At 35.7% G+C, this 11,883-nt stretch overlaps 2 protein-coding genes across 2 annotated transcripts; one reads left to right on the top strand and one right to left on the bottom strand.

Annotated features, from left to right (window-relative positions):
- Window positions 1-1,644: 1,644 nt before the first annotated feature.
- LOC132605742 (uncharacterized) lies at window positions 1,645-7,024 on the top strand. Its single transcript, XM_060318952.1, has 4 exons — window positions 1,645-1,803; window positions 3,298-3,411; window positions 4,307-4,411; window positions 6,291-7,024. Exons 1-4 carry the CDS (start codon window positions 1,722-1,724, stop codon window positions 6,539-6,541), a joined length of 552 nt encoding a protein of 183 aa, XP_060174935.1. The 5' UTR covers window positions 1,645-1,721; the 3' UTR covers window positions 6,542-7,024.
- Window positions 7,025-7,106: 82 nt separating this feature from the next.
- LOC132605740 (pentatricopeptide repeat-containing protein At1g62930, chloroplastic-like) lies at window positions 7,107-11,355 on the bottom strand. Its single transcript, XM_060318951.1, has 2 exons — window positions 10,105-11,355; window positions 7,107-7,663 (listed from the first exon to the last, which is right to left on the bottom strand). The coding sequence occupies exon 1, from the start codon at window positions 11,304-11,306 to the stop codon at window positions 10,137-10,139; it is 1,170 nt and encodes a 389-aa protein (XP_060174934.1). The 5' UTR covers window positions 11,307-11,355; the 3' UTR covers window positions 7,107-7,663; window positions 10,105-10,136.
- Between the last annotated feature and the right edge of the window lie 528 nt (window positions 11,356-11,883).

Here is an 11,883-nt window from a genome sequence, read left to right on the forward strand (position 1 = left end):
CTTTGTTTCTCAAATCTGAATGTATTTGAGTGTATTCGTTATTTTTTTTAGTGTAAAATTCAGTGATTCTTTATGTATTTTTTACCTGCATTTTGAAGGAGATCTTTTTTATATACAAATGAATACAATGAATTTTGAATACAGTTGAATATCCTTGTATTTATGTTGTATGAATACAAGCGAATTTAAATACAATAAGTTGAATATAGTGTAAAAGTTGCTACGAATGAATACAACCGAATTAAATACATCCGAATTCTTTTTATGTACAATAAATTTGAATACAGATGAGTATCCCTATTTTTTTTTTTCATTTATGTTGTTTGAATACAACCGAATTTAAATACAATAAGTTGAATACAGTGTAAATACAGCCGAATTGGAATACAACGAAATACGACTGAATTAGAATACAACCGAACTTGCAAAAACCTAAGTTATTTCAGTTCGGTTTCAGTTCCTATTTTTTTGCGCGGATTGACCTTCTTCTGTGGTGATCTTCAATTTTTGTCCCTCAAATTGTTGGTCTTTAATTTTTAGCCTTCACTTAAAAAGTGGCCGAAAATGCCCCGAGTTGTTGGGTTTGAACACCCACTCAATAATAAAAAATCATAATTTCGCAAGTCAAGACTTTTGCAAAATGTCTGTCTTATGCGACAGACTCTTAAGGCATAACTAAAGGTCTGTCTTATCAGGAAAAGTCTGCCGGAACCAGTTATGCCTCAAGGTAAAGTGAGACGACATAGGTTCGATGTAACTTCACCTGAAAAGGACCTATGTCTTGCATAAATATTATTATTTTTGACTCTACTAGGTTTTGAAACTAAAACCTCGAAATATTTTTGGTCACCATTTTAAGCGAGGACAAACATTAAAGACCAGCGAATTGAGGGACAAAAATTAAAGACCCGTCTGTATGAAGGACGATCGTGCAAATTGGCCCAACCCATTTGGATTTCGGGTTCTCAATCATCATCTCCAATAATACATAAGATTGAAATCAAAATTTGAAAAGAGAATCCAATGGCTGCTTCCATGAGTAAAAGCAACACACAACAAGAATACATTGGTGCATGTATCCCTAAATTATAGACACAATTCTTGTATACGCACACACACTGTTCTATATTCAATGTAACAGTGTATATATGTTAATATGATGGTGCATACACTACATATGCTACACCTTTTTTTGGATATTCATTTTTTTTGCACAGAATATCCTTCAAAGGCACTGGTCTTTAATTTTTATCCCTCAAATTGTTGGTCTTTAATTTTTGTGCTTCGCGAAAAGCCCTTTAGTTCTAGATTCGAACCCCTGTTCAGTCAAAAATTTTAAAAATTTTGCCAGCCATAAGTTGGAATTCGCAAGGCATAAGTTGGATCCCATAAGTTAGGTTTCAAATTCTGCCTTAAGGCAAAAAAAATAAATTACTTTGTTAAAATTTTGCAAACTTCTACCTTAAAGTACCTTACAAATCCCAACTTATACCTTGTATTTTTTTTTTTCAACTAAGCCTGAGTTCAAACTCCAAACCCCGTGATATTATGCAAAGGACAATATTTTAACGACCACTAATTTAAGGGACAAAATTAAAGGCCACTGGCCTTTAAAGGTTTAAAGGACAATCGTGCAAATGACCCGATGATATTTAAGTAAAATGGGTTTAATTTGGGCCATTTGCTTCATTTCCACAATCAAATTTTGAAAACAGAATCGAATGGCTGCTTCCACACAACAAGAAGATTCTTCTTCATCACTGAATTGGAAGGAAAAGATATTTCTTCCCACTCTCTTAGCTGGTACCTTTTTCGCTCTCCCTAAACCCTAAAATTTTAATTCCATTTTTTTTTAACATGATTATATGATTCGAATAAAGGGAAATGAATGAATATAAATGATTTATATAGTCAGACTTCAACTTATTTGAGATTTACATGTAGTTGATTGATCAATTTGACATGATTATTCGTCTCAATTTATTTTATTTTATTTTAATTCGATTTTACGTTTTTTTTTCTTTGCCAACTTGAGCTCTTTTTAAATTTTGATTTTAGCTTGTCCATGGTTAAATGATCCGAATAGAGGGAAATAAATGATTTATATAGTCGACTTCAACTTATTTGAGATTGATGTGTAGTTGATTGATCAATTTGATATTATTGTTCGTCTAAATTTTTGTTATTTTTTTTTTAGCTTGTTTTGATCCGAATTGAGCGGAATGAATGAATATAAACGATTTGTATAGCTATCCTACCTTTATCAAAAAAAATAAAATAAAATAAAAAATAATAAAAAATAAAAAAAAAAATATATATATATATATATATATATATATATATATATATATGTGTGTGTGTGTGTGTGTGTGTGTGTGTGTGATTTGTATAGTAGACCTCAACTTATTTGAGATTGACGTGTAGTAGTTGACTGTTGATTGATCAATTTGACATGATTATGCGTCCCGATTTTTTTTTTTTTTTGAGAAGTTATTTTAAATTTATTTTAGGTAGTACATGATTAATTGATCCGAATAGAGGGGAATGAATGGGTATAAATGATTTGTATAGTCTGACTTCAACTTATTTGAGATTGACATGTAGTTGATTGATCAATTTGACATGATTATTCGTTCCAATTTTTTGTTATTTTTTTTTTTTTTTTCAATTCTTTTGACGTCAGTGAATTGGAAGGAACGGATTCTTTTTCCCACTCTCTTAGCCGGTATTTTTAGCTTTCCCAAAACCCTAATTTTAATTCCATTTACATTTTTTTTGTCAACGTTAGCTCTGTTTAGTTTGATTTTAGCTTGTACATGGTTAAATGATCCGAATAGAAGGAAATGAGTGAATATAAATGATTTGTATAGTCGACTTCAACTTATTTGAGATTGACGTGTAGTTGATTGATCAATTTGACATGATTGTTCGTCTAAATTTTTGATAATTTGATTTTTTTGGAGGTTAGTAGGTAGTCGGGCGTATTTCTCTCCCATTCCCGGGAGTATCAGTATTATTCTTGTATTTTCGTATTCTTAGATTTCTATTACTACCTGTTATTTCTTTAGCCTCGATTATTGTATTATCTTGTTGTTGTTGTTTCTGCTGCCTTCTTTTTCATCTTTCTTTGAGCTGATCTATTCGAAATAGCTTCTCTACCTTCTCAAGGTAGGGGTAAGGTCTACGTACACACTACCCTCCCTAGATCTCACTCGTGAGATTACACTTGGTTGTTGTTATTGAATTTTTGATAAGTTATTTTGAATATTTTAGCTTTTCTTTCCCTTTGGAATTTAGGGGTGACTGGTGGAGGAGCTGGTTTGGTATCAAAGCATCGGAAAGTACATGGCTCAGCAAATATTTGTGGAACCTATGCAACTAATTTTGCTATTGTTACTGCCTGTTACTGCGGTAATCTCTCTCTTTTCCTTGTTTTAACTATATCCCCCTTATCAATTTTAAAATCCCTTAATTATGCTATGTAGATTTATGTTGAGTCGATTTTGACTTCGGAAATGGGGACTGGAGTTGGAGAATTGTGGCATTTATATTATTATTTTATTCTTTTTGATTGATGAGTCCAGTTTGTTCTATTAATACACGGTTTGCGATACCAGTAAATATAACAAATCATCAGTATAAAGACTTAGATGTTGTTTTACTGCACTTATATTAGGTCCTGTGTTTGTTAGGAGTCCTTTTATTTTGGTTAGAATTAAATGACCGTGTAGAGATTTATTGGTTTAGAGAACAAGTACCCTTAATTTGTACTAAGAGATAAATTATTTAGTGTTAGAATGATTTTACAATTGAGTGCCTCTCGATGCTGTTTATAATTTGTAGGCCTATAAGTTGGTTTTGCGTTCATATTTATGCTTCATATGTTTGCATTTTTCAGATTCCACGTCTAATTTTGACAATCTTTTGTTTCATCTCACCTCCATTTCTGCCCATAGTTAATTCTGGAGCACCATTTTTTTGGTGATGTTGATGATGGTCTTCTCACAAATTTAGTTGTCATCTAGTCTTGTAAATGTCATGAATAAACTCCTCTTCGTATGAACCATTCTTCATCCCCCGCGACATCTTCAAAATGTTTGTTCGTATGATCCACATAATTTATGCTTTTTAGCTTTCTTCTTTTGTGGAAATTGACTCGCATCCTGCAACAATATTGTAACACCTGGTTCTTCACTTGGGACATTGATTCCACTTAAGATTTGTTTGTTACTTAGAACTTAGAAGTCTATGGGTCAATGGTAGTGAAGACTAAGGTTATATATGCTCTTTTGTATTTGCATGGCAGGTGCTCGTGAGTTTGTAAGAGCGAGTAGAACAGGAAAGCCTGATGATCTGCTTAACTCAGCCATTGGAGGTTTTGGTAGTGGTGCTATACTTGGACGTCTGCAAGGTTAAATTCGCAACTCTCTCTCTCCTCCTCAATGTGTCTGTCTCTGCGCGCCAGCGCATCAAAAGCTCTAGTGGGGACAGGCTAATTTAGACATTAACTGGACACTTGGTCTTGCTTTTTAATGATATCATGTGTTTTGTTATTAAAAGAAGGGAAAAAAAGGTTTATGTTTATCAATAATCATGGTACAAATACTTTCACTGAGCTAACCTCTTCTCTGATATTTCATGGTCATGCTTGCTGCTTGTTGAAGTCAAATTACAATTTAGGGCAGCTAGATTTGTTAAATACTGCCTTCTTTTTTTCATCTTTAACGGGAAAAAAGTCTCTTACATGTCCATTTGCGAGGAGACTCAAGAATGGAGGAACCTTACCTTATAAAAAGTAAAAAGATCCAACCCGCAAGGGTGGCTCAGTTGGTTGAGCATGGGGCTTTCATAATAGAGGTCTCAGGTTCGAAACCCCCTGCCAACAATAGGAGGGAATTTGCCTTCTGGGTCGAGCTCGTCGCACAGGGCTTGCCTAGTGCGGGTTATCTCTCTTGTGTGGTTTGCGAGCTATTGCACAAGAGCTGGGTTTACCCTGTGCGCACCCGAAGGGTAGCGGCTGCGGGTTCCCATGTCATAAAAAAAAAAAAAAAAAAAGATCCAAAAATGGAGGCGGCTCTTGGCTAGAGGTTCTTAGGAGACAACAATTTTTGCATTCTGTACGAAATGATTCCACGGTGGTGTCAGGGCCAGCTTACGCGCCTTGATTATTCCACCGGGTACCTGCTGTGTCCCACCAACACAGGTATTGGGTAACTCTGCCCCCCAAGGTTTAGGTAGATGGTAAGAGTTCACTTTGTGTTTTGCCTCTTCTGGGATTTGAATATGAGACATGGTTCTCCTCCTCCTACCTCATTGACCATTGGGTGTCGGATCCAATAAGTCTCTTGCTCAACCTATGAATCCAAGCATCAGTTAAAGTATGCTGAAGATGTTTTGTGAGATCCAGCTTCAAATACGAGTTATTATGCTTCTTTTTCTCCGCTTACTTTAGTTTGTGATCCAATAATTAAAGGAAGTATCTCAATTTGCGTTAGTTTGGTGAACAGTTACTCTATATTCTGGTCATACAACATAACAACTATCCTTGATCCCAAATTAGTTGGGGTTGTCACTAACATTTTTGTGATATCAATTCAAAATAGTTGTTCTCAGCACTTCTACTTGTAAAGTTGTCTGATACCTAACTCAGTTCAATGCTAGGTTTGTATTCTCATGTTGCAGAAGCTTGTCTAAACAATCTTCATTCTCATACTATGTTAATAGTAGTTTGCCCAAACTTAAGATTTTTGTACTGGATAAATACTTGTGCAAACAGACCAGTTAAGGTTGAAGCTTATACTGCAACAACAACAAACAACATACCAAGTGTAATCCCACAAGTTGGGTATGGGGAGGGTAGGATGTACACAGACCTTACCCCTACTTTTTTGGGGTAGGGGGTAGGGAGTAGGGAGGATGTTTCCGATAGACCCTCTTTACGTTGGCCATCTTTACCCTTGCTTATGTTTTGATTTTTCATTCATTGGATTTGGAGCCCACAATGTCATAATGCCTATCAGAAGCTTTGTGAACTTTATTGCCCCTACTTTCCAGGTGATATTGGAACATCTATATATTGTTTTTAAACCCTTTTTCCTATTACTGATGCTACTAGTTGAGTCCAGTTCAGTCTGGATGCAGTTTGAGCTGAATTTTTAATGACCGCATTTCATCTATGCTTTTCAAATCTATGATTTCCGATGTGTTTTTTCTCAGACGCACACTATTGATCGTGCTTGATATTTATGAACCTGATAAATTCTTGACCTGTTCTGTTGGATGATTATCAGGTGGTACACTTGGTGCCGTACGTTATTCTGTCATGTTTGCAGTTGTTGGAACAACAGTTGATTATGCGACTATAAGAGTAAAACCAGCCTTGAGAAGCTACTACGACTCTCTGGTAAATAAGAGAGATGATTGGTTAAAACTTCCCGAGTGGTCGCCTATCAAAGTGCTTGATGAGGAGGCTCTTGCTGCAAAGCGTGCTCGGGAAGAGGAGCTATACAGAAGTGTCCACAATCTGAAGAAGGAATCATGATCAGAAGCAAAGCATACAAGCACACATGACTTCCATTTCGAGATTGTAGAAACAGAAATTGAGACACTTAGTGCAGTTTCCTGGCTGTTACTGGCACAGATTGTAGAAACAGAAACTGCAAAGCATTTGATGGGTGTTCGACATTTTTCTGAACTTCCAATGCAAGTTGAGTCACACTAAAGGAAAGTGCAAATCTAGAATAAATATTTGCTTATGTTATAGCAATGGCAATAACATGTTACATTAGTGGCAATGCTGCTTACTTTTTATTACTAAATTCTGCATACCTTTTAGTACAATGCATTAGGATATTGGCTATCTTATTTCTAGGAAACTCCCATTTGGGGGAAGCAGTGTATATGTGTCATAGCTATAATGATGGAAACTAATCAAACAGTTTCATTACTCATTTCATTGGAAGAATAGCAACTTATCCAAAGGTTGAGAGACAATAGATTGAATTTTCATCATTTTCATTTGGCTCTATTAGTGTAAATAGGTGTATTTCTTTTAAATTTGCCCCTCCACCAAGCGAAAAGGATTAATTTTACCCTTCATTGTACCATCCGAACAAATTTAACCCGCTTTTATCTAAACGGTTCAAAATAACCCTTCTCTGTCAGGGCTGTCTAAGGTGGATGCCCATGATATTGACATTTTGATGAGGTGAACGCCATGGGGCATACTACCTCAGACCAAGTGATTGAGCTTACTACCTCAGACCAAGTGATTGAGCTTACGTCATAGTTTGCGATTGCGGTGCATTCGCGTCGTACCTAGACAGAAAAAAGCACAATATGGAAACCTATATATATTGCTTGCATTTCCGTGTAGAAGATTTGTGATTCAACATTACTACATTTCGGACCTCTGATATTAATGTAATATTTTACACAACCTAATAAGAGTAAGCCTTCAGGATGACCCAGGGTAAATTGGCATTTAAAACGTAAAAAGAAACTGGCTTCCATCTTCTTCATCCACTTATTTTCAAGATCCATGCTTGTCATCATTATATAGTAACATCCTTGTATTTAAGCATTTTCAGGGTTCATCTTATCCCGGCACGCACTTGCAACAACACGGACAACATCTCCAGCGGACACATTCCTGTCATATAGTCTGAACAACAACAGGAATGCGGTTATCAGGCAAGTGACATGTTCTGTTAGAAAGCTTTGAGGCGTGAAAAATCATCGTCATTAAAGAAACATGCATGTATATTGTTTAGGGGAATAAAAACAAATCCATTCCAGAGACAAAAAAGCTGAAACATATCCTACAAATTGATAAGCCACTTACATGGAAGACGTAGTATAGAGATTAAACAAGGTTATTCACTATTTAGAAAAGGTAACACATAGTTCAGTTAGAATTCAAAACAAAAACTTAAATTTACGTTTTAAATAAAACTAAAAGTTGTCTTAGAAATAAAAAATAGATAAATAAATAAAAATAGCATTTTATTTGAAGGTCCGGACCGGCAGACGCCCAAGCCGCAAGAACAAGTTAATTAATATATACATATTACATATATTAAAGGTTCTTCTTGTCGCCAAGCCCTCAATTAACTTTGCAAGAAGAGGAATCGTCTATGCAAGAATGCAATAAAGCTTCAAAAGAGAAGATTGCTACGCTCTGAGTAAGACGAAACTCGATATGGGATGACAAAATGCTGCGAGTCAAATGTATTCGGACTGAGATAGATTTTTCATCTCCTAACAGAATGGAAAGGGATATGACCACAAAACTGGAGAAGCATGATAAACTTCATCCAATAAGCTAAAGATGAAACTCAAGTTCGTTTAGTTCCTTCCTTCCTCTATTTTTTTTTTTTACCCTTCTCGGAAAAAAAAAAAAAAGGAAGGAACTAAACAAACTTGACATCATGTAAATTATGCAGGTAGTATAAGCAACAATAGAGGGAGGGAACGGATATGCAAGAATTCTTCATGAAGCTAAAAATATTAAGCTGGAACCTAAGGGGCTTAAATGATAAGAATTACAGAACTACTATAAAGATGCCGATGTCAAAATGGAAGGCCAATTTTTGTTGTTTACAAGAATAAAAATGGCTGGATGGTCCGCTATGGGATGATTATCATGTAGAACAAGAGAAATTGGAGCTGTACAGAAATTCTAAAGGGCCATCACTCAATTTCGCAGATTTCAGGTGGCAACTAACCAGCGTGTATGCACCAATGTAACTAGATACACTCATGTGAGAAACAATAACCAACATTGACCAGAGGGATCATTGAATTTTCAGATTTTATTGCCAACTTAGAGCTGGGCGGTCCTCCTCTATGTGGAGGTACATTTACATGGACAAGAGGAGATTCAAGGGATGGCCTCAAGAATTGACAGTTGTTCTCAACAGCGAGATGAAAATTTCAAGTATTTAAAACAAACGCTACTTGCCAAAGTAATACCGGATCATAATCTCTAATGTTACAGTGTGGACAAGGGAAAAACAGAAGATCATAATTCAAATTTGAGAACATGTTATTGGAACATGAGAAGGCTTTGTGAAGAAGGCGGAAAAATTATGGAACAAATTTGAGGTGACAGATTTCATATTGGCCAGCAAAATGAAATTACTTAAAGGAAAATTGATAGGCTGGAACATACAAGTCTTTCGCAACATTGAGAGAGAAAACCAGAGGCACTGTACAAGTTAATGTTGCTGGACAAAGAAGCAGAAAACAAAACTCTTTTCAACCACACATAGTTCAGAAGGCAGACTTAACTATGAAAATTGATGAAACGGCAAAATGTGAGGAAATTTCATGGAAACAAAGATCTAGAAGCCTTTGGTTGCAGCAAGGGGGTAGGAACACCAAACATTTACACAAGATGGCCAGTATACAGAGGAGATACAATTACGTTGACAAAGGAGCACACGGCTATTGATAATGTTAGACAAGGATGTCAAGGGATGCAAGAAGAACCAGACAAGGCCAAACAGAAGGAACACAAAAGAAATCCCTTCCCACCATCTTCTACGTTAGTTGTCAATGACGATATGAATCGCGACCCTTTTAGAATAATAATGACAATACTATTGTTCTATGAAAATGTCAATTCCCAATAAAGAACCCAGTACTCTTGGATCATATATAAATCTCCAAAAATATATTATTAAATAATTCGAATATATGGTGTTGACCATTCACCTAGAGTATACCTATCATGAACCACTTTTGATTCAATTTCGGGAAAATCACAAATATTCATACTATATGGTTCAGGGATAGAAGTATGATCTTGTCAGCTCTAGTGTTCCAATTATGGTTCAAGTAACCATGATTTTAGAAAACATCGAAAAAATTGTCCCAATAGCAATTTATAATTGCACGCAGTTGTAAATTGTTCCAATAGCAAAACGATAGAAAATGATAATACCTGAAGATAACTAAAAAGCACTGTACACGATATACCTGGACTTATAATGTGTGCACATAAGTGAACTCACACTATATATCATATTAAGAGTGCAGTGACATCCGATTTCCAAGATAAATAAGAGTAGAAAAACAATCAAAATATCAAAAGTGATGTACCTCTAGAAAGCTCAAGCAATGTTCTAAAGTATTCACTTCTTATTTATCGAGTGAAGCTCAGGTATCATATAAAGGACATAAGGATTCTCCCTAATAACATTTACCAGTAACTCAGTTGTATTTGCATCAAATGAGAAGCCCCTTCCAGCCATTTCTTTCATGAATGTTGCCATTTCACTAGTTTTTCTGCACCTGAGAAATCCTCGCACAATAACATTGTAAGTGATGTCATCTGACAAATAACCGCTCTCCTCCATTTTTCTTAGCATATCATTGGCTTCATCTATCAACCCTTCTAGACAAAACCCATTTATCATTGAATTGTATGTTCTTGCATTCGGAAGCAATCCAATTGGAGAAAGCTTCTCAAAAATAGCACGAGCTTTGTCGAGTTTACCATTTTTGCACAATCCATTAATGACAAAATTGTAAAATTTAATATGAGTAATTTCTCTCTTTCTTTCCAACTTATTAAAGAGTGACATAGCTTCTTCAACAAGTCCGTACTTAAAATAACCATTGAGCAAAGTGCAATGAGTGTACAGATCAGGTATCAGCCCCGTAGATAGCATCTCATCAAAGAACTTTTTTGCATCACCAATTCTTCCAACTTCAAACAGACCTTGCAAGACAGTATTGTAGGTAATAATATCAGGCTTTGATCCCTCTTGAGAAATTTCACGAAACAATTGCATGGCCTCCCCCAATTTCTTTTGTTTACAGTATCCATTTATTAGTATGTTATAGCTAATAATGTTAGGCTCAATGCACTTCTCTATCATGAGATCAAAATTTCTCCTCGCTCTATCTAGTTGACCATGCAAACAATATCCATCCAATATCGCATTGTATGTGATAATATCAGGCTCTACACCTTTTCCGACCATGTGTTTCATTACTTCCTCGGCATCTTTGACTTTCCCTTCTATGCATAGACCAGCTATCACTATGTTGAAGGTACACACATCTGGATAAATATTAACGTCCACCATCTCAGAGAACAAAGTTGTAACCTTTTCCCACTGACCAAGCTTACACAAACCATCAATTAATGAATTATATGTGACTATGTTAGGAGGAATGCCTTTCTGCTTCATCTCGTTCAAAAGGGTGACGGCAGCATCTGCGTTTCTATCTTTGCAAAGCGCATCTATAACAATGTTGTAGTTATTGATGTTGGGCTTAGTGTTTCCTTGCTCCATTAACCGGAGCAAACTTAAAGTTTTTTTGAGTATGACCCCTTTTGCTAAGCTCTTTGCAAAGCGCATCTATAACAATGTTGTAGTTATTTATGTTGGGCTTAGTGTTTCCTTGCTCCATTAACCGGAGCAAACTTAAAGTTTTTTTGAGTATGGCCCCTTTTGCTAAGCTCATTCATGACGGTTCCATACATGACTTCGTTGGGCTCACAAATCTTCTCTCTCAGACAATTTTTTTTAACAATTCAACTGCATCTTTGACCTTATTTTCAGCAAAGATTCCCCTAATTATGGTGGTAAAGGTGACAGCGTTAAAGGGAATGCCAGTCTTCAAGTAAATGGGTAACACCGAAAATGCACAGTCAGCATGATGCATAAGGCAATAATTGTTAATCATGATACTCAAGATGAAAACATTAATTGGGATGCCCAATATCTGCATTTCTCGGAAAAGAGAAACAACAGCAGAGTAATGTTTCATATTGAGCATAATCTTAAATAATTTACACCACTGCGAAAGTGAGGCAGAGAAATTTTCCTCATCTTCAATCGCAAAGAAATCTCTCCAATTACTTCTCTT

Source organism: Lycium barbarum, chromosome 8 (assembly GCF_019175385.1).
Source record: "Lycium barbarum isolate Lr01 chromosome 8, ASM1917538v2, whole genome shotgun sequence".
NCBI lineage: Eukaryota > Viridiplantae > Streptophyta > Magnoliopsida > Solanales > Solanaceae > Lycium > Lycium barbarum.